This window comes from Panthera onca, chromosome D1, assembly GCF_046562875.1.
Source record: "Panthera onca isolate mPanOnc1 chromosome D1, mPanOnc1 haplotype 2, whole genome shotgun sequence".
NCBI lineage: Eukaryota > Metazoa > Chordata > Mammalia > Carnivora > Felidae > Panthera > Panthera onca.
This window is the reverse complement of record NC_138348.1, coordinates 69,853,471-69,877,470: the sequence shown is the minus strand read 5'-3', so window position 1 is coordinate 69,877,470 and position 24,000 is coordinate 69,853,471. Positions and strand designations below refer to the sequence as shown.

At 34.9% G+C, this 24,000-nt stretch overlaps 1 protein-coding gene across 6 annotated transcripts in view; it reads right to left on the bottom strand.

The window, feature by feature from the left end:
• Positions 1-24,000, bottom strand: part of TMEM135 (transmembrane protein 135) — a 337,564-nt gene that overhangs the window by 119,358 nt on the left and 194,206 nt on the right. For all 6 annotated transcript variants that reach the window (XM_078433021.2, XM_060605410.3, XM_060605411.3 and 3 more), the window contains one exon: positions 22,395-22,441. In XM_078433021.2, the coding sequence (XP_078289147.1) occupies positions 22,395-22,441 (47 nt within the window). The remainder of the gene's footprint in view (positions 1-22,394; positions 22,442-24,000) is intronic.

The window sequence follows — 24,000 nt, the reverse complement described above, 5'->3', positions numbered from 1 at the left end:
TTGTTGTAACACCGTTTAAAGTCTATTACAAATAAAATAAAAACCCAATATAAACATCCCAAATCTGTAGACAAAACTCCTGTTCCAAATGCTCTCCTTTCATGAAATGTACTAAGCCTACAGAGTCAGACTAAATCAAGCCTGAACAGAACTTCTAAATTGTCAATAGGGTATTAGTTCTTTTTTTATATTTGCAAAAGTACAAAAGGCCAAAGAGATGGACATATTTAACACAAGTTCCTCTAAACACAAATCAGAACGTTTCACTTAAAAGCCTGAAGTAATACAACATGTCAAATATTTATGTATTTTTTTGCATTTGAACATTGACTATCATATTCCCCCAAAATCCTTCATGTTACAAGGCTGATGCTTGGAATTTTTTTCTTTCTACTTGCTGAGACTATAATTTATTTGAAGAATATATTTCATGCATAAGAAAGTTTAGATAAATACACCATATTTCATATACACTTAAAAATAACACTACATTGTTGTTAAACACTACTAGAAAAGGAGACAGAGAGAAAAACCATGTGTGTGTGTTTGTGTGTGTGCACTGACTCAAAAGACTTGTGACAGATAAGGAAAAACATTTTAAAACATGAATAATTGGAGGACTTCTTTGTCATCTATCTGGATTTCAATTCCAACTCTACATTTGATCGGACTGCCTAATTTTTTATGCTTCAGTTTCCTCATCTCTGAAACAGCTACAAATAATATTTCTGAAAGCTCTTTCAAGGAAAATAATGCACATAAAATGTTAACACAGTGCCTGGCACACAGTAAGAGCTCAATAAACATTAGCTGCTGCAGCTACCACTGCATCGATTATCTTTTTTAAAGGACAGATCAAATTTTCATAAGATATCTTCTTCTTTTTTTGAAATCCTATGGTGTTCAAAAGTCTATATTCTCAGTTGGCACCTGGCATATCAACCATTTACATTTTGCTAGTGTGTATCTGCAATAATCACTCGTTTCCTCATGCTCCCCACATATGCTGAAATCACAGAAATCTTTGGACTCTAACAAGTGAATGGCCATATTAAGTGACGCCCTAAGAATGGACTTTATAATCATGGATTTGGGTAAGGTAACAATTGCAGTAATAAGAATTAACATGTTATCAATGAATTACTACCTACCAGGTATTGTCCTAACAACTCTTTCAATCCTAGCAATAATCCTAGGCCTTATCATTAGCCCCATTCTTTTCTTGTTTTAATTTTGTTTTTAATGTTTATTTATTTTTGAGAGCAAGAGAGACAGAGTGCAAGCAGCGGAGGGGCAGAGAGAGAGGGGGAGACAAAGAATCTGAAACAGGCTCCAGGCTGAGCTGTCACCATAGAGCCTGATGTGGGACTTGAACTCAGGAATGGTGAGATCATGACCTGAGCCAAAGTCAGATGCTTAACCAACTGAGCCACGCAGGGGCCCGTCATTAGCCCCATTCTAACAAAGCAAAGAACTGATGCAAAAGAAACATAATTTGTCCAACATCACATAGTAAGTGGTATTCAAATCCAAGCAGTAGACTCCAATTCCTGGGCACCTGACCCAATTGAAACCAGACCTTTATAAAAGGCCTTATAAATAAAAACACCTGAAAGAGTATAGACTTTACTCTAAGGGCAAAAATTGCATTGAATGCTTTAAACTGGAATCACAGGATCATAATAGTCTGGTTATAGTTCGGAAATGAACTGGACAGGTGAGACAAGAGAAGTGTGGAGACCTATAAGGCAGTTATGGAATCACGGCAAAGAAGGTCTTGAACAAGGAGTAGAGCAGCAGTAGGGGGCATGGAGAGAGTCTCAAGGATTCGACATATATTAAGGAGGTAAAATAGACAATTCTTGGTGACTAAATATATTGGACTAACTGAAAGGGAGAAGTTTAGGATGGTGGCCAAACTTCTAACTGGTAAGTGGCATTTCCATTTACTGAAATGAACAGCTAAAGAAAAACAGAGTTTGGGGGAGAAGAGGTTAGGGGAGGGGTTGAGACAGAGACAATAAATTCAACTTGGGGGACACTTATTTGAGGAGCAGTGAGACAACGAAGCAAGCAGTTCAGGAGAGATCTGAGACACAGATATGGATTAGGGGGTCATCAGTATATAGATGGTAACTGAACCCAGAGAAATCTGTAAGATTATCCACAGGATGTATGAAGAGTAAGAAAAGCTGAGGTCCTGGAAAAGAATACCGAACATAAGAACACTTAGGGGATGGTACAAGTAAGGAGAAGAATGAAGAGGAATGACGAGACAAGAGAGGAAAAGTGTGACTTCAGGGAAACTAAGGAGAGATTTTAAGGGATAAGACATGGGAAATAATGTCATAACCAGCTGAGAGACCCAATAAGAACATAAACGTGTCCATCAGATTTAGTTACGGGCTGTCTTTGATTATCTCAGTGAGATCAACCTCAGAGGCATAATACATGGAAATCAGATTACAGTGGCACAAAAGAAAAGCTAACAGCAAGTGTGGGCAAAGGATTTGAGAAATTTGGCTATAAAAGGAAGAAAGAAATAAGGTAGTGACTGGAAGAAACAATGGGGCAAAAAAGGGTTCTTTTCCTCATCTCGTTCCTCCCTTTGTTTTTAACATGTAAACATTGTTCTAAGTATCTAATACTATCAACTCTATCTGCATCACTGCCCTCATCACCAACCTCTTGTGTTTAACTTCTACTAATCTTTCAAAGCTTAGATAAGAGGCTATTTGTTAGTGAAACATTCACTATGTTCACTAATTAAAACCAATCACAGTACCCTTCCTGTTTGTTGCACTTTGTTCATGCCACTGCTACGATACTGCACATGTCGTATTAAAGTAATTTATGTACAAATATCTTAGCCCATTTGAGCTATTTTAACAAAATGCCATAGACTGTGTAGCTCATAAATAATAGAAATGTACTGCTTACAGTTCTAGAGTCCAAGATCAAGGCACCTACAAATTCGGTGCATGGTGGGGACTTGTTTCCTGGCTCACGGATGGCACTTTCTTGCAGTGTCTTCACATGGCAAAAGGAACAAAGTATCTCTCTTGGGCCTCTTTTGTAAGGACACTTTTCCCATTCATAAGGGTTCTACCTGCATAGCCTAATCACCTCCCAAAGGCCCCTCCTTCTAAACCATCACCTTGAGGGTTAGAATTTTAATCTATGAATTTGAAGGGAGAATGTGAATCTTTTTAACTACCAAAGCACTGCACACAGAAATACTCAAATGTTTCTTGAATGAACAAAACTCAACCATCAATTATATATGTTGTTATTATTACAGAAATAGGGGGAAAAGAGAGAGAGAGAGAGAGAGAGAGTAGTAGAACAGATCTGAGAACACACCACCAATCCAAATTTCCACCACCAGGCCCGTAACGATAAGGTGAGCTGGAGGCACTGTGAACTTAAGAAAAAAAAGCATTTACTTCTCATCTCCTATTTTCTACAGAGACAATGTAGTGTAGCACAGGGCTTCCCAAGGATGTGCCTGCCACAAAAGACTGAAGAGGATGACTAGGTACTAAATCTTTCTTTACTTTGACTTGACTTGGTGGGGGGATAAGGGGAGACCTCTATAGTATCCATAACCTACAGGTCAGTTGCCTCCAGTTGTAAGCAGCCTTAGCCACTTTCCCCACCATGTGGGGAAAACATGTGTAAAAACACACATGTTTTCTATGTACAACATGATGTGGAAGAGACTGGGAAGTTCTGGTGTAGTCAGATAGAGTGAGAATTAAGGAGAATAAGCTCTGAGATTAGAGAGACCCAAATGCAAATCCAATCCCTTGTTTATTTCTAGTTACACAATCCTTGGCAAGTTACTTAACCTCTCAAAGCCTCAGTCTTCTCACATGTAAAACAGAGAAAATATCAGTACCTACTTTACTGTGTAGTGGTAGTAAGGATTAACCCAATACTATTTATAAAACACTTAGCACAATGCCTGGCACATAATAAGCATTCAACAAATATTAGCTAGCTATAATAATTTCATTTTTCATCAAAGCCTCAACATCCACAGCCCTCTCCAACTGCAAAAGAGGGACACACTGGCTCTGAAGCTCTGGGAGACACTGACTACTATGGTGGGTTTTTTGAATCATGTGAACTTCATATGCTATTTACATAGTAATACATGACTCCTTCAAGTTGGTAAAACTTCAATATCTGTTCCTCAGATTCATGCTATTTGTCTCTTTCATTGGTGTGATATTAATTATTACCATAAGAATTTAAAACTTCTTCTACTTATGTTGCATACCCAGAAATCAGACTTTCTGCACTATTTCCTATAGAAAAGTGTTTCAAGTATGGGTGAATATGTGCTTAGGGTACATTAGTCATACTCCAAATAAAATTGGGCACTGGAATAAGGCATACTGTGCCCCAAGTGTGGCCTATATAGTGACTCCTACCTTGTACATGACCACTTATATGGTAGACATAACTGGCAGGGGAAAAAAAGGGGGGGGTGGAAATGATGCTTTAAGAGATATGTTGAATTTGAACAAAAAATTCAATAGCCAAGAGAGGTAACCTAGTTAGACTTGCAGGGTTAGAAACAGGGCACGAGGTCAAGATCTGGAGCAGATCTAGATGTCATTCACCCATAAAAAGTTAAACCCAGAGGAATTATGATTTGGAAAGAATACTTTTATTTATTTGTTTAAGTTTATTTATTTATTTTGAGAGGGAGAGCACAAGGTCGGGGAGGGACAGAAAGAGAGGCAGAGAGAAAATCCTAATCTCCATGCTCAGTGTGGAGCCCAACATGGGGCTTGTTCTTACGACTGAGAGATCATGACCTGAGCTGATATCAAGAGTCAGACGCTCAACCAACTGAGCCACCCAGGCACCCCTCGGAAAGAATACTTTTAGACATGACAGAACATTATACAAGGTGGATGCGATCAGCCTAATATCCATTTAATTCAGTTATGGGACAAGAGGAAACAATATTTGGCTCTAAAAGAGAGATGAAAGCTGAACAGAATTAGAACTAAATTCAGTAAGCTAAAAAAGGAGAGTTGTGAGATGTGTTAGACACACAATAAAATTCTAGTCAATCTCTTTTATGACAACAGCTGTTAGTAACATTCCAGTTTCTGCTCTATGTCAAAGTTTCATATTTCAGTTGTAGTTTATTATTACTATAGTCAACTTGATCTGAAAACCAAGAATGTAAAACCTGTATTCTACAACATAGTTTCAGACTCATCTTATGAAATTTCAAGTAGTACAAGAGCTTTAAAAAATAACAATTGTTTTATAAACTTCCGTGGAAATCTAGTCATTTATTTTTTAGCAAAATAAACTTTAATAGTAGCAATAAAATAATGTCCTCAAAGGGAATAAACACAGAATAAAGTTTAATATGTTTCTGATGTCCTATATTAATATATTAAAATATCTTACATTTATAAGATTAAATTTAAATGACAATTGACTATATGCACTGGCCTTAAGGCTGGAACTACATTGTGGAAATTAAAACAACCGAAATCTTTAACATGCAAAAACTGCTGTTCAAATAAATGTTTAATGCATATTTATTTACATTTCATAAAAACAATCAATACATGATAAAATTTTAGTGATGATTATAAATATATGCTAATGTATAGTTTCTTCCTCTTAAGCAATTAATAATAATGCATAAGGAAAGGGTAACACAAATTTAATTCCATTCTAAAATGCTATTCATTGACATATTTGGCACATTTAAAATGACCTAATGGATATTTAATGGTAAGTTCATAAAGCAATCCAGTTATTTCCTTGACAATATATATGAAAGCAAAAAAAAAAAAAAAAAAACCACAAACCAGAAAACAAAAAACAAAAATATTAAAAAAGAAACAGGGTGGTGAACGAAGAAGACAGGTAGGAAGAGAGGGAAAGAGAGACACTGAGACACAGAGACAGAGAGCACAGCAATATGACTACAAAGGAACTTTTCTCCTTTCTGGTTTAAAATCTAGTCATAGGTAAGGAATTCCAAAGATTTCACTTTTTTAAAAAAATTTTAATGTTTATTTATTTTTGAGAGAAAGAGACAGAGCATAAGTGGGAGAGGCGCAGAAAGAGAGGGAGACACCGAATTAGAAGCAGGCTCCAGGCTCTGAGCTGTCAGTCAGTATAGAGGCCGATGCCGGGCTCGAACTCACAAGCAATGAGATCATGACCTGAGCTGAAGCTGGACGCTTAACCGACTAAGCCACCCAGGCGCCCCTCCAAAGATTTCTAATGGCAATAATCAGAAGTATTATTTCAAATATAAAGACGAATAATTTCATGAGACACTATTTCTACTATAGTTAAAACTATTTCAAACACAAAATCCAAAATATGTCTGAAGAAAATTTTGACCAAACATCTATCTTCCTTAATTTCTAGGTCTGTTTAATTTCATCTTTCCTCTCAAAAAGACTTTCCATTATATTGTACATTTAAGAGTACAAAAAGAGCTGAATCTTTTGCCAAGTTCCTCACATAAATTTCTAAATATTCAACTGTTTTGGAATAATTTACGGTATTTAATGCAAATTATTCAAAATTCTACTTCTACCTCTGCCCTAACTGCTAACTGAGCTAAGACAAGTCACAAAAATCCTCAGAGATTCCACTTCTCACCAGGAAAGGGATAATGTTATATTACATAATCTCTAATTTGCTCCCTACTCTAAAAATGTATGATCCTCTGAAACATTAAGTATTGGTATTATTCACTTTAAAGGAAAATACTTTTGTTTACAGAATTGTGCAACATATTAAATGACCTCAAAATAATATAGCCCATGAATTTCTGAACCTCAGTTATTTTTAGGCTAGAATAAATAAGCATCAAGATCTATTTCAAATACATAAACTGATTCCTAGAATAAAAGTATTACCGAAGTCTGGTTCTACTAGGATAAATAATAAGCTCCCTCCCCTGCCAAAAAAGGAAGGAAAAAAAAAAAAAAAAAAGGATAAGAGCCAATTTTGAGGGCTTTAAAAGGCATAGAAGAAATCTTCAAAGAATGGAAAAGAAGCCAGTGATGGTGATACTGCAGAGATAAAAGGTGTAGAGTCAGAAGTTGGTAAATATGTTTTAAATGTGCTCCTTACTATAAAAATTACCTAATCTCCATTTAGGAGACTACATTTAATAAGACAAATTTATTTTAGCTTCTCTCTTTTCTCTCTGTACAACATTCTAACGGTCACATTGATTGCTCAGAGATAAAAACACCGCTCTCAAATATGACCACATACACATCTGTCCATACTAGTTGAGTTATATGTCTGTCAACAATCAGTTGTGTTTGTCCCCAAATGTGTTAATGTCATTTATATTCACTAATGTAATTATGGAACTGACCTATATATTACATACACCAAAAAGGACTAAATTTTTTTTTCCATGGAAACAGAGTTGAATGTTTTGGAACAACAATACCTTAGAAGTATGGTTTATACAATGAAAACACCTCAGAACCCCAGCTAGAGAACTCATACTCAAAGAAAATGCCTTGATAAATGAGCGGGTATTTGTGTGTGCTAATACAATATACACACACAAATATTTCAGAGACGGAGTGAAAACAAATCTCATACCACTGCCATGAGGACAGCTTTCCTTGCATAACTTTTGTCCCCTCAGCTTGGGCATCAGAATGAACACACATGAGGAACAGAACTGCCCTAATTGACCCAGAGACCTGCAGTGTGACACAGAGCTGGCCTGGCCAACTTGTTTCTTACGTGGCTATGCTAGATACGTAATTTGCAGCTAAAACTGGGATAATAAATTAAAGTAAAATACATATTAAATGCTAAAAGAAGTTGATGTTGAGAAGAATGTAAGAGAGAGAAAAGGAAGCCTACTAATCTCTAAGCATGTAAAGTGAGTATATGAATAGCTGTTTTCTGTCTCAACTAAGAGGACTTAGTTTTCCTCTTGTTACAGATGTTTAGGATATTTGGGGGAAATGTCCTGATTCTGTATGTTGTCAACTATTACAATACGTTGCCAAGAGTGGCAATGAGATTAAAGTCTCTGGATTTTTATTTTATTTTATTTTAATCTTATAATTTATGTCTTAAGTTGACTTACAGATTTGCTGCTCAGAATGCGATCACAGGGCCAGCAACACTGGTATCACCTGGGAGCTTGCTGGAAATGCAGGAGCTAAGATGCCATTCCAGACCAACTGCATTTTAATAAGTAATCATCTGCATTTTAAGAAAATCCTCAAGTGATCTGTAGGCACATTAAAGTTTGAGAATTCCCTAATAGCTTTTACGTAAGATATCTGAATTTGCAACAGTTCAATTTACACCTCTTGAACATGAGTAACTGTATATTTTGGAATCAATAAAAAGGAATACCTCATTTAACAACAAAACCTTTCTTTATCATCCTTATTAGAACCATTTTATTTCTGCTTTTCTAAAAAATAATTTAAATGAGCTCTAATTCACTAGGCCTATATTCTTTTAAGGTGAAAGCCCTATCAGTTCAACTCATTCATTCACACAGTTCTTCCTATCATTAGAATGTAATAGAAAATTACAAGAGATATGAGCTAAAATCCAAAAGAAAGAGTCAATAACTTTAGTAAAGTGACCAAAAACTTTGATGATTGTAAAAGTCTTAGGACTCACGTAATTTCAACAAGGTTGACTTGCTATAATAAATACCTCAACATGTTTCATACCAGAAGTTGCTGGTGATTTTAAAAGGCAAGAGGAGTTTCACTTTTCATTAAGAGTCCCTGAAGATATCTTAAAATGACACCCTGCCAGAAGGGTTTGTCCAAAATATTAGAATCAGGAATTATCCAGTTGCAAGAGCATCTTTTTAACACTCAAGCAAGAAACAGAAGTTAAAATGGCAATTGTGCTTCTATTATCAGAGCTTGAGGTTTCTTTGATAGAAGAAATTAAATCTGATAAGCTCAACTGCTTTCTATTATCTGATTCTGAATATCACTCTTGTTCTGACTGTGCCTAAGGGGCTCAAATCCTAAGAATTACATACTTCATTTTTTTTAACAATCACTTCAGAAAGCAATCCAAGGTAGCTTGGATTCAGAGGTCCTGGGCTGCCACAACCAACTTCTTCTCTAAAGCCTGAGAACCCAAAGTTATGTTCTCCTCCTCTTTTTATTTTGCATTTTAGGATGACAGGAACATGATAAACAGCCAGCACTCAATCACCATCCAGTACAAAGAGGCTTTGTGATTGACAACAGAATATAAAAAAGGGAGGAGACCCACTTTTTTCTTCCTCTAGGGAAGACTATGGCTGAAATTTTAGAACTTAAAAGCTTCTCCCATTTCGACCAGCTCACCTTGCAGGTAAACACCTTCCTGGTTCAGTGACTCAGTCACACATTAGAGACAGAATCTGTGCTGAAAACTGACAATGGTGGAAAAATACTCTTTTAACTGTGAATTTCAGCTCAGGGCAGCTGTAGGTAATGTACTTCCTCTCCCAGTAAACCCTGTCATTAAACCTGTGCAGCATGAAAAATAAGCCTTCATAAGTGAATATTTTATTTGAAGTTTTAAGGATAGAGATTAGAATAAATCCAAATACTCCTCATTTTTGCTGTGACTTTTTAGAAAATGTCTAGAATAGACCATGAAAGAAAAATAATTAATATTCTATATGATATAAATATTAATATAATTTCTTTCTATGCCTCTCTATTCAACTCAATAATTTTCTATGGCAAGGACAGTGATTTTGAAACATCTCCCCCCCAAATAAACAGAAACTACAGCAAAATTCTTCAAAATATAATCAATATCAATATATGTATAATCAAATGTAATCTATGAAATACATATTCAAAATATAATCAGGTTATTAACTAATAAATTCCAAAGACTGTAAATTTAATTTTCATTCAAACTACATTGGAATCTATTAGCAATGAACTTCCTAGGTATTTAAAGAACATCCTCATGATTGGTCTTTAGATGGCAATCCATGGCTTTTCATTTTGAGAAGAATGTATCAGACTTATATTTGAGAACATATTCATTAAAAGCCTGTTTCAGGGGTGCCTGGGTGGCTCAGTCGGTTAAGCGTCCGACTTCAGTTCAGGTCTTGATCTTGTGGTCTGTGAGTTCAGGCCCCACATAGGGCTCTGTGCTTACAGTTCAGAGCCTGGAGCCTGCTTCAGATTCTGTGTCTCCTTCTCTCTCTGCTACTCCCCTGCTCATGCTCTATCTCTCTCTGTCTCTCAAAAATAAATAAACGTTAAAAAGATTTTTTAAAAAATAAATAAATAAAAGCCTGTTTCATAAAAATAAGTTTATTTCATCCTTCATCTTATTTTCTTCCAATTAATAAGTACTTTTGATGTTGCGCCATATCTGCATATATTTCTGAAATTAGTCTTCATTGGAAGGCCTATAAAACTTTTAAGTAAAAAAGTTAACACCCTAAGTCAGTAAAAAAATAAAGTAAAAAAGTTAACATCCTAACTCAGAAATATAAAAAAAAACAAAAACAAAAACAAATTTCAGCACAATGTTATGTTAACAATATATACACTTGTGACTTCTACTGTCGCTTCCTCTCTTGTTTCCCCTGTAACTCCAAAGTGTAGTGTCTCACAACTAAGAGTATGCATATTCTAAACTGCAGTTCTGACAACTCTGGAAAGAGAGCTGACAAGCCTAGCAGTGCACGTGCATATTCTTCATTCTGTCAATCTCCAAGGGAACGCTCCTTCAAATACACCTGAGAAAAAGGTAAGTCTCCCAATGTGCTCTTTCAGTGCATGTCTACGTACCCACAAAACCAAGCAACATCCCTGAGATGCAGCATCAGGGATATTTAATGCACCATGCCACTGTGCAACAAAGATCTGTTTCTAGATCAGATTTTTTAATAACTGCTATGATTTATGTAATATACAACTCTCTATTTGAAGTATATCATTCAGTGGTTTTTACAGTCACAGATTTGTATAGCCATCATCATAATTACGTTCAGAACATTTTCATCACCATTAAAAAAAACACTCATTTGTAGTCTTTCCTCATTCCCTTCAAGCCCTCTTGTCATAGGCAACACAAATCTACTTTCTATCTCTATGGATTTGCCTATTCTGGACATATCACCTAAGTGGATTCATACCATATGTGACCGTATAGCTCAGATTTAAATAATAAAAATAGCAAACATTTATTGAGTGTGTACAATAATTCTTAATTCTTACTTAATAATTAAGTAATTCTTAATAATTACTTAATTCTTACAGTAATCCCATGAGGTAAGTACTATTATTATTCCCACTTCAGGATGAGAAACCTAAGGCACAGAGTGGCTAAGTAACTTAGCTGCGATCTGAAAACAAGCTAGATGAAGGAAGGATTTGAACATATGCAGCCTGGCTTCACAGTGTACCCTCTATAACAATGCTACTACACTATGGTGTCCTTTAATTACCTCTAAGAAAACTCATGCAGTAGAAAATAATAGAAACATACAGTCAGGCTTGAAAAAAATCATAGTGAATTATAGCATTCCTCATAACCGATAAAATATGCAGTTAACTTTGCTGATGCAAAGTCTAAGAACTTTCTGTGATTAATAATAATTCTCCTTAAACAAGAAAGAGCACACAAAGAAGGATTCCCAGAACTTGATGGTATCATTATTTCAGTCCTGTTCACATTATTAAGAGTTATCACCAGTTTTCTTGGTGAAGAATCGAAGACTGGTATCAGAATCCTTTCTCCCACTTCTAATAATTGGTTACATATGCCTGTGCGAGTGGGTGTGAGTACAGGTGGTGTAATTAAAGAGAAGACTTTCTGCTTAGACTAATCACAGAAAGATCTTAGTCTTTTCTAATGCAGATACGCCAAGAAAAGGCATTTCATCATACAACCTACATGATATGATCTCATTTGAGAAACCAGAGGAAGAACATGAAAATATGTATATGGAAGGAGAGGGGAAACAAGTGAAGGAGGGAGGAAGAAAAGGAGGAAGGAAAGAAGGGAAAGAGGAAGACAAGAGAAGGAAGGCAGGTAGCCAGGAAAGAACGATGTGGCAAATGGCCAGTAAGGATATACACAAGGTGGTAATCTTTCTCCAAAAGATTTTGTTTAGTGGTATTTTCCTACAATGAGGAAAAAAACAAAGAAAAAAATACATATATTACCAAAAAAAATCAATATAATCTTAATTTGAGGCTATTTGCCCTCTAATGTATTCTACAAAATTCTGGTTATTTTTCTAATTCACAAGGCATCTGATCTCATTGCAGAGTAAGTTTTATCATTCTCCTAAGCTCACCATAATTCCCAAATTTAAAAATCTCTCTAGGTATTATATCATAACCCAACCAAATAAAGCCAAAAGGTAATTCTTAAAAGAACCTGCAAGTATTTCTTCATCATCTTTTCACACCTAAATAGCTTCAAGCTTCTATATTTATCACTTATGAATTATATTCAATTCCAAATAACTTTAATCTCATATTTTCAAAAACACGATATTTATATGTCAAGCCCAAAGGGGATGGAGTAAGTTACATTTATGACTATGGTGTGTATAGGTGTGTAAGTGTGTATAGCTGGAATCCCTGGCTTCAGCTAATACAATAAATCTTCTAACAATATTTAACCATAACGTGGTATTTGGGTTAAAAATGAATAATAAATTCAATTCAAAGAAGTTTATAATTTCATACTTCCCTTTAAAGACCCCTATTAATGATAGGCATTAAGGAGGGCACTTGTTGAGATGAGCACTGGGTATTACACGTAAATGATATATCACTAAATTCTACTCCTGAAATCATTATTACTCTATATGTTAACTAAATTGGATTTAAAATTTTCAAAATTTAAAAATATATAGAAAACCCCTATTGAAAGACTTTCCTTTAAGAGAAAGAAAGCTTACATGGAGATATTAGCTAGCCTCCACCTTGGGGTAGCAAGCAGGTCTGCAGGCCAATTTTTTTAATAGACACCTGAAATATTAATGCACTAAATCAGAAGGTTGAAAAGCCCTTCTCAGTTGTTTTAGTTCAAGCCATTATAACAAAATACTAGACACTGGGTGGCTTATAAATAACACTAATCTAGTTCTCACAGCTTCAGAGGCTGGCAAGTCCAAAACCAAGGTGCCAGCCAACAATGCCCACTTATTCACTGGTAGCACGCTTCTCACTGTAACCTCACATGGCAGGAGGGGCACAGGAGCTCTCTTGAGCCTCTTTTATAAGGGCAATCAATCATTCCATTCATGAGGACTCTGCCCTCATGATCTAATCACCTCCAAAGGCCCCACCATCTAATACCATTACCCTGACATATCAACATATGAATTGCAGGGGAACACAAACATTCAGACTATAGCACTAGCTTTTAATCTACCAAGAGGATGACATACCAGCAAATTCTGGAAAAATATTGCCTTTTAACTACATTGAAGATATACAAAAATGAATGTAAATCCTTTAAATACATATGGCTACTCTGGCCAACATAACTTAGGCCTCCTCTTACCCTACTGCTGCTAGCAATTGTTTTCTTTTTCTTATTCCTCCTCTTCTCCAACGTTCCCACCCTTACAGGCAAGAGGTAAAACAGAGTCAACTGTATGAAAACAAGATCAAATACATGGCAGCTGTTGGATTATGAAAAATGACAAAAAAATGTTGCAGACACTTTCAGGAATCACTTGTGGCTTTATTTCATATATAATATGATGCAGTATGATGCCTAGAGAGATTTGGAACTTGGAAGGGAAAAGGATACCCTGATTGGCTGCATTCTTCCTTCATTAAGTTTTTATTTTAAGTTGTTAGTTAACATACAGTGTTACATTAGTTTCACGTGTACAATATAGTGATTCAACAATTCCATACATCAGCCAGTCGGTGCTCATCACAGCAAGTGAACTCCTTAATCCCCATCCTTTACCCATTTTAACCTTGTTAGATTTTTTTTTAATCCAGTTTTCAATGGATGGACTAGCAGCAACTAGTTGAGAGTAAGGCTGGCAACAGAAAGACCCACCCAGCCAAATCTTGCTGCTCCGGGAATTTGGGGCCAATACACTTCTTTTCTTCTCACTCCACTCCCCCCCTCCTACCCTCAGCCCCCACAGCGCCCATCCACCCTATACTTCTAAGACCCTTTCTTCTCTAGCCTCACTTACTCTGCTGCCCCAACACCCCTCCAGTCAGATGGCATCAAAGTAGGAAACAGATGGGAGAAGAAGAAAGAAAAAGGAAGACAAGAGAAAGGAAAGCCCCAGGTTAAACCATAATCCCAATCCCATGGCTCTTAAATTTGCAGGATTAGCCTGCTTTTATTTTGTTTTTAACCACTCTCTTCCTAAGAGGTCCAGTTCTGTTCTTCTACCCCTTCACTTCCCTTCTCCTATGCTCTGAGCTCTTGTTGGGACAGAGGACTCTGTGGAGTAGCTCAAGAATTGGATAAGTCCCAATCCTTCTGCTTTTAGCTCTACCACATTGGAAATGAATGCATTTTTCCAAAAATACATTATCATAAATATTATTTGTTTCTATAGTACCACTGGCACTATACTCTAAGTACATTTTATAGATTCATTTATAGGTTAACTTTTAAAGATTGGCTTGGAAACATAAATATCATTTAAAAAATTATCTTCTTGTAGGAGCGTCTGTTCTAAATTCTCATAGCCATAGGGATAACTGTATGAATAAAAAATTTAAAAAGAAACCAAACAAATAACTTGCTGAAGCTACAGAATTAGTAAGTGCTAGAGCCAAAACCTAAAGAGAGGACTGTTCGAATGTGTGGCATCAAAGACTATACAATTTCTATTATACCATAGAACCTCCAAAAATACATCTGTGTTTTTCATTAAGTAAATGAAAATTCTGAAAAGCTAAAATTTTACTTCTAATCATTAGATATTTTAAATTCAGTATCATTTATTAAAACATTTCCTGAGTACCCTTCTACCCAAACCACATCCAGTAATAATCACCGATGCTAATAAACTATTACTGACATTATCAGGGAAAAAAAGTATTTAAATTATTTCAAGAATTCGCCACTATTGTTAAAAATCTATCATATTATTTCTCTTCCCTGTGCACATTTGATTTGCTCATACTTCTGTAAAGGGAACAGATTCTTATACCCAGGAAGAATTCCTTATTGCTCAAAACAAAAATGTTTATTGAAAAATGCTTTTCTCAAATCTTCTATCATCATTTCCAAAAGAAAACATTTTCATTTCTCCTAACTTAAGAAGAATTATTTATAAGAATAATTATTCTTTTCTCAATAAAATAAATACAACTGTAGAACATGGAACAAAAGACTTTTTGCTCATGACACAGCTATTACTACTATTAAATTCTAGCTAGATCATATCTTACAGATTCATTAAAAAATAAATTCAACTATATACTGCCAACTTGATTTAGCTGAACAATGCTAAACAGAGGTTAAAAGGGTTTTAGGTCAGAAGTGTAAATCAGGCTATTAGTAAAAAAAAAAAATAATAACATACTTATGGTTTATCCTTTTTAATGTTTATTTATTTTTGAGAGAGAACGAGGGGTAGGGCAGAGAGAGAGAGAAACAGAGAATCCGAAGCACACTCCACAGGGTCAGCACAGAGTCCAATGCGGGGCTCTAATTCATGAACCGTGAGATCATGACCTGAGCCGAACTCAGACACTTAACCAAATGAGCCACGCAGGTGCCCCATTTATGGTTTATCCTTTATTATAACTCGAAACTGCCATCTTGATTCACAAAGAGGTTCCAATATCCAGTGGAACCTCAGAACCACTATAGAACTAGAACAAGCCAACTGGCAGTGAATGACAGTAGTATGTTAATGGTATAAACTTTTCACTGATTCAGTAATGTGTAGACATCACCACCTCTTGAACTTTGACATTAGTAAAAATAAATAAGATATTTACACTTAGAAAATCCCCTAAAAATGCCATTTTTACTTTTGAAAATAAAATTGCAAAGACAACTGACCACTTCTACTGTGACTGTGTCCCCTTAGGTCTGTAAGGATTTGCATTTTAAATTGACAGTATTTCTCCAAACAGTATTTCTCTTTGATTGATACTAAAAACAATAAACATATTAGACATCAAATATTTGAGTACAGTATATTTCTTTATATGGGCACAGTGTATCATGTGGCTGACAGGCAAAAAATGAAAATAGACTTGCCACAACTTCCACCCACAGATGGGAGTACATTCACCACATGGGCAGACTAATTTTCTCCCCCCAAAAACAAAGATCAGAGTCATATGGCTTGAAAATAAGCTCTCTATTGTCAGAGAAAGTGATTTACAACATTTATGAACCTATGTTTTCTCACCTTTTCCATTTGCTTTGAGGAAAGCGACAGTCCTAATGATCTCTATATTTTATCTTTGCATGGGCAGAATTTGCATTTTTGGTAAGCTCACTAGTTTAGTTACCTATTATGGAAGTACCTCGATTCACTTGCATATATCTTCTGAGGAATACTGGTTTCCCAAGCCCATGTCAATTTTTATTAACAAGTTAATTTACCTTTGGAGAATGGCAATGAATTTACGAAGCCAAAGGCCTAAGATTTTTCTATTTACTCCCTCTCCTATGTATCAGTCCTCATCCACTTAAAACCATATGTTCAAGGCTTCCAAACAGAATGTCAGTATCCTCCTAGTCATTTAACATGCTCTCTCCCAGACAAGCAGGTTTAACAATCTAGCTATCTATGTTTACATTCTGCACTGCATGTTAGGCCATTTCTCTCCTCTTTCTCATTCCTCAACTTGTCAATCTCTCCTGCTTGCATAACTTTCTTTTACCCACTGAAACTTTCCCATGGTCTGGTCTCTCTTGTCTAAAAAAATAATAAACTAAGAAAGAATCCGAAAGAAAAACCTTAATCCTGTAACAACTTGCCTTATCCTCTCAAACTTCTTGAGTTTATTATACTCATTTCTACTTCCTCATCTCACATTTTTGCATTTATTTAAAAAAATTTCCCAACTTTCTCAAAAAAAAAAATTGACAAATCTAACTATATATATTTAGAGTGAACATCATGTAACACAATCTACTCTTCCAACTCAACAAGAAAAACTTCTCCAGCAGTTTACCACTCCCCACTAAGTTGCTAGAGCAAATAAACAATTTTTAGCCCTTATCTTAAAGAATATATTTATAGTATTAACACTAAAAATAATGCCCTCATTCTTGAAATCCTTCATTTTAACTAACATTCTTTCATAGTTTAAAAACAATAATGCTGACTGGGAACTCTACTTCTGCTAAAGTAATAATCACGGTGCTAGGTGCTCACATGTATTAGCTTGGCAGTTTTCTCACTGCTATTGTTACCCATTAATGGTTCAATGCAGCTTCTTAAATAAATAAAATAAATTAGAATAAAAAAGATCCAAGTGTATTCAATGCAGTAAGGCTAAGTATTATTCTGGAAAACTTATGTGTGTGTGTGTGTGTGTGTGTGTGTGTGTATTCACAACATACAATTTAGCTCTTATTTTGGGTCATATTCAAAAAAGTCTGAAAGACACTGTGTCTAATTTAATCACCAGAACCCTACCAGTGAGGTCCATATAATTTACACTTTTTAATAAAGAAAAAACTAAGTATACAAAAGCTGTATAATTTGTCTGTAGTCAACCAGTTGGTGTGACATTCCAGAATAGCCTCTGTTTATCTCCTGATCTCCAAATACCCAAATGGTATCTATATTTCTCTATGCAAATATCTTAAAACACACTCCAATCTCAGAATTTAAAAAAAACTGTACTCAATTTCCACACATTTTCTCATTTGCTAATTTCCAGTGTTTCACTCTTCATCATCCAAGCATCAATCCTCATATCTTAGATACAACCACTCTTCACCATGTCATTACCACAATAACCTTCAGTCATGACCCACCCTTTCTTTCTAGAATAACTGCAAGAGTATCCTACCATTACCTGTCATTATGCTCCCTCCAAGCCTCCAATTCACTCTCTGCTTTGCTGGAAGAAATCTCTTCAAAATATAAATCTAGGGGTGCCTGGATGGCTCAGTCAGTTAAGCGTGCAACTTTGGTTTCAGCTCAGGTCATGATCTCACGGTTTGTGAGTTCAAGCCCTGCACAGGGCTCTCTGCTGTCAGTGCAGAGCCACTTCAGATCTTCTGTCCCCCTCTCTCTCTGTCCCCCCACCTCAAAATTAAATACACATTTAAAAAATGTTTTTAATATATATAAACGTAATTATTCAGGGCAAACTCTCATAACTCTACAGTCAAACTGTAAAGTTCAAATGCAATACATAATTTCCTAGAATGGATTTTTGTGTACTTTGGGCAGTACTTTAAAAAACAGAACCTAATTGATATTTAAAGGACTTTTATTAAAATCAATAATGGTTGAAAGACCCAGATCAAAAACTCTTTAATTGCTGTTAAAGTTACTTCAAAGATAATAGGTTACGTTTACATAAGGATAGTTTCAAGAACAATCACAAATGTCTTTCACTCAAAAATTGCAGATAGCTAATAAAATATGCCATTTTCCTAAAAACAAAATACATCCATATCTTGAGACTAATGAAAGGGTTTATTATTTGTACCTTCACAGAGAGTTGACTAGAATTCATTAAATGGCAGGCATCAATGCTGTTTCTAAATAACGTTTCAAAAACAAAACAATAAACTTTAATTTGTGCTGGTTTCTTTTTTTTTTTAATTTTATTTATTTATTTTGAGAGAGACAGACAGTGCAAGCAGGGTAGGGGACGGGAGAGAGGGGGAGAGAGAGAATTCCAAGCAGGCTCCGCACTACCAGCGCAGAGCCCGATGGCTCAAATTCACAAAACCATGAGACCATGACCTGAGCCAAAACCGAGAGTCAGATGTTCAATCAACTGAGCTACCCACACACCCCTGAGTTGGTTTCTAAATAAAAATGCAATGCTTTTCAATGTTTATAGCAGATTAAGATATGTCTACTGTGAATCAGTCATACACAGTCTGTAGATTATCTGCTATGACAACACTTCTGAGCCCTTCAATCTACACGTTTAAAAAAACTGTTGGATTTGTTGCTTCGCAAAGACAGGTGAAAAGAATTTCTAACTAAGTACTCACTAGGATGTGATCAGAGTTGTCAAAATATGCTTTATGATACTATTTTAAATTAAATTCTTTAAAGAAAAGTGAAGCTGAATCATTTTATTTTTCTAAACTATGTGTTCTTCATACACAGGTATTTAGTGTTGAAAATGAAACCAATCAAATAAATTGTTTAAAAGTGTAGCATGCATCATTGTTTTTTTGAGCAGGATTAAGTGTAATAGTTTTGGCATGATTTTTGCGTTGTTGTTGATTCTTCCCTTTGCTTTTCAGTTAAAACAAAAAATAAGAGCTAATGATTCCAAAGAAACTCGTTTCTTTTCTCCACATGACTATTGGAAAGATCCTAATCAAGCCTGAAGTTCAACAACTATAATAAATCCTTGACTTAAAAAAAACAAAATAACAACAAGTTGCTTTGCTCACAATACAGGTTTGTAAATTGAAAAAAAAAAAAAAAAGGCTTTACAGGTATACATGAGACAAAATATTCTACCAAGTTTTCAACCAGGACTTCTGCTTCATAGTGATAGGCATTTTTCTGAGGCAAAGTTATGACAAACATGCAAAATAATAAGACGACTGAACAAAGGAGGCAGAATCATTATGAAGAATGCCCACTAGGGTTGTACAGAGAGACTTCTTTCAAAACATCTTCAAAATATTGTACCCCAGTTCCTAACAGAATTGATTTCTGGTACACAGACTGAAAATCAAGATCGCCATGTATGAGAAAATGCGTGTAAAAAAAAACCCAAAACTACCTCTTAAAAAAAAAACAAAAGAGCTATTCAAAAGTAAGATACTTTCACTACACATTTAAATAGCCATAATTTCAAAACTAAGAACACTGGTTTGTTTTTTAAGTAAATTCATACAATAACCATCACATCCTACATGTCATTTTTAGAAAATACTTACAGAACTATTCCTCAAGTTCCTTCTCTAAATAAATAAAACTGGCACATTTTTCTCTCTATTGAGAAAAAATCTATTTCTATTTCCCTTTTTCCCATTTAGAGGCTAGGATAAAAAGACAAGTTGATTACTTTCTAACAAAATGTTTCCCTTATCCTCTCTTTTCCAAAGGAAGTTACTATGAATGGGGGTCAAGGAACAATATCATTTGATATTTATCTAATTTTACACAAAATTAAAATTGTTAATAAATGGAAAATTGTGACCTCAAATATCCGTACCATACACCTGAATTTTAAGAATAGAATATTCTAATGCAATTAGACTCACTAACTCCTATGTACAATATTGTTTGTTCATTGCAAACACATGCCGGAATTCAGCCAAACATGTAGCAGTGTTTTGTTTGAGTGTAGTACTTTATAAATGGTTTTTTTTTTTGCCATTTGCCAAACCTCTTTTGTTGAGTTATTCAAACTAACTTCTGCCAAGAACACTAGGAATTTGGTGATAGTGCTTCTTTTAGGAGAAAACAACCCCTTTCCTCAGAAAACGGAAAATGTTTATCTTGGCACTAAAACCTTGTATTGAGCCTTCTGGAAAGTATTTTAAATTGTTGTTTTTAACCTAGACTTTGTGACTGAAACAGGAAAAGGTTTCATAGCTCTACACCAAAATACATATTTATAGGGCTGATTTTCTTTCTACACCAAAAATACTACGTTGATGGCAGCAATTTTCAAGCACAATTTCCTAGGACCATGCTAAAGTTTGGGTATTATCACTATATTCAACATATGACTTGTTTTTAAACCTCAAAACTAATGACTAAGAAATGATAAATGATGATCAAATATGCTATCCTTAGATGTCATATTGGGAAGGATTGTTGCATTTAACTATGTTCTTTTAGGAATTATCACAAAAGGAAAATTTACTTGATATTGTACTTTCCTCCTATGGATGTCAACAAAAAAAAGGTTTCTACGTTTTCAGCTTTTTTATATTTTCCCCACTAAGTATGCTTTATCTTCAGACTAGATGAACATAAAGATCAACCATGTGAACTTTTTGCAATATTGTCCTACTAATAATCTGAATACAATATGAAGTTTTGGAAAATTGATGCAATGATACAGTCTTTGTCCTTAACACCTCTACCTCGCCCCTAACAGTTCAAACAATTTCACAAAGACCTCTAGAGAGCTGCAATGATTTTTCAGTCACTAATAACCAACAAAAAATACTATGCACTCATTACCAATCCTTTGCAAATCAAGCCACCCTAGCCTGAAATTTGATCCATTTTTTTTCCCTTCTATGGGCCTGGCTGTCCCTTTACAAGAGTAACAGCAGCAGTATCACTTTATAATGCATGTAAAATAGCTGATAAAGTGATAATAAGTTAAAATCATATCATTGTGCTTATCAAATATTTATTAGGGTGTTCTGGAAGAAAATTGTTTTAAAATTCTGGTATGGTTAAATTGTCTTATTTAAAGGTATCTACAAAATATATCTTATTAAAACATGTAACTGCCTTTGTTAATCAAATACAAATTTTAATTTTAAAAGTTTGGTCCTTCCTGCTGTGATTGAATTCTTCCTATATCCAGAAAAATCATGAAAAAGTGTCTTCAAATTAGTGTAATAAGAGTGAGATAAATGGAAATTACTGGTATCACTGACAGAAAGGTTAAGAAGGAGTGGACTCTTCCCAGTGAAAAATCCCATCCCTGCACTGCTGTGGTTATACAGCGATGGTATCCTTTTTATTGGCCTTGAAATCCTGAGCCATCTTAACACTCCTCCACAGGCCTCACAGTTTCGGTGTGAATGAGAAATATAACTCCGACATTATGGACTAACTCAATACTTTAAAGACTATGACGAATATGCTAGTTTATCCCCACAGAAAATTTAGATTAAGCTCTACCATCACTTTTCTCTCATCTAAATCTAAAATGCTGACTGTTTTACAAGGAGAGTGAAGAATATCTAAAATCAGGTCCAGAAAAAACAAAAATTCACTTGTCAGAATTTGAGACTATTAATTTACATATTCAGCTTCCCAAGATGAACCTATAAGTAGAAAGTGCAAAAAAAACCAAAAACAAATCTTCTTTCCCTCCCTCTATTCACTAAGAAGCAGTGATTTATCTCTATTCTAGAGGAAAGAAAAAAAAATACAACTCATGCCACTTGTGAGAAACAATTATTTAGGGAACAACTTTAGTTATATGGCTGATTCAAAAAACCACAAAGGACCACTATTTTTTTCCATTAAAATAAATAGGTATAACAGTACATACCTGAAAAAGAACATGTACATGGCAGCTGTGATGCAGAACAAAAGGACCTACAACAAGGAGAAAATACATTACTTGCAAAAGACCACTGACATCATTTGTGTGTCTTTCTTTTCAAATTTTAATTCCAGTATAGTTAGCATACAGTGTTATATTAGTTTCAGGTGTACAATATAGCAATCAATTCAACACTTCCGTACAACACCCATCGCTCCTTACAAGTGCCCTCCTTAATCCCCATCACCTATTTAACCCATCCCCCCACGGACCTCCCCTCTGGTAACCATCAGTTTGTTCTCTCTAGTTAAGAGTCTGTTTCTTGATTTGTCTCCCTCTCTCTCTTGTTTTCCTTTACTCATTTGTTTTGGTTGTTTTTCTTTTGTTTTGTTTCTTAAATTCCACATGTGAGTAAAATTATATGGTATTTGTCTTTCTCTGACTGACTTATTTCGCTTACCATAATGCTCTCTAGCTCTATCCATGCCATTGCATCATTTGTATGTTATGAAGGCAAAATTCTCACTATTAAATCTTGTGCCTGAAACAATTTAAAGATGTGCACAACTAGTCATGCATGTACCACATTCCCTGTCTTTCAAATAAACCATGTTAAGGCAATAATGAGTCTGTTCACACACACACACACAAATGAAATTATACACATTATACAATATGTATATATATTACAACATGTATTATGTGTACATAGACTGGGTAGAAAGGTAACATGGTTCAAGAGGAACGATGAATTTTTTTAATTATCTGTAAGAATCCCTGAAGAAGCATAAGTAACTTAAGAACAAAGACATTTGTTCATTTATATAATGAAGTCAGCAAATAAATCATAAAGCTTATTAACTATTATACCAAGATGACCAGATTTGTATTCAAATGTAAAAAATGCTTCAGTGGTCAGCCAATTCTAATCAATAAGAAAAACTCCTAAAATTATAATCATCCTTTGTGGGATACAGACTAGCTGTAAAACAAAATTCCTCTAAAAGCAGGCATCCGAACACAATAAATCTAAATTTAAAAAGCTCCTCTCAAACACAACATAATAAGGTGTATGTGGAAAGAATCCAGAATCCAAGTCCTGACCAAAAGCTTAGTTATGCCAACAAAGTGGATCTCCATAAGGTGTTTTAAATCACTGAAAAACAAGTTGTAAAAATGTGTTCTTGTGTTAACAGTATAAACTAAAACATGATTGTCAATGGCCTCACATCACAGATAAATGACAAATGAGCAATCTTTAACTGTAAAAGGCTTACCACAAAGTACAACAAAAATGAATATAGGACAAAATAGTGTTTTGGTACTTCCAACACAATTTCTAGTCAACTAAGAAAAGCACAGTAGTTTTGCTATTACAGTTAAGCTTGACAGGTTTGCCACCTTGGCTTAAGATAAGCATTATAAACATAATCTGAATGGCTTAGAAATCTATAAACCTGAGACCCAAAAGAAAATAGGTATCATTTACTACAAAACAAATATTTCTATTATTATATAGAAAACACATAAAATCTCCTTCTCTATATAAAATATATAAAATCTCTTTCTAATAAACACACACAAAATCTTCTGTCCTCTCTTCCTTTCCTCT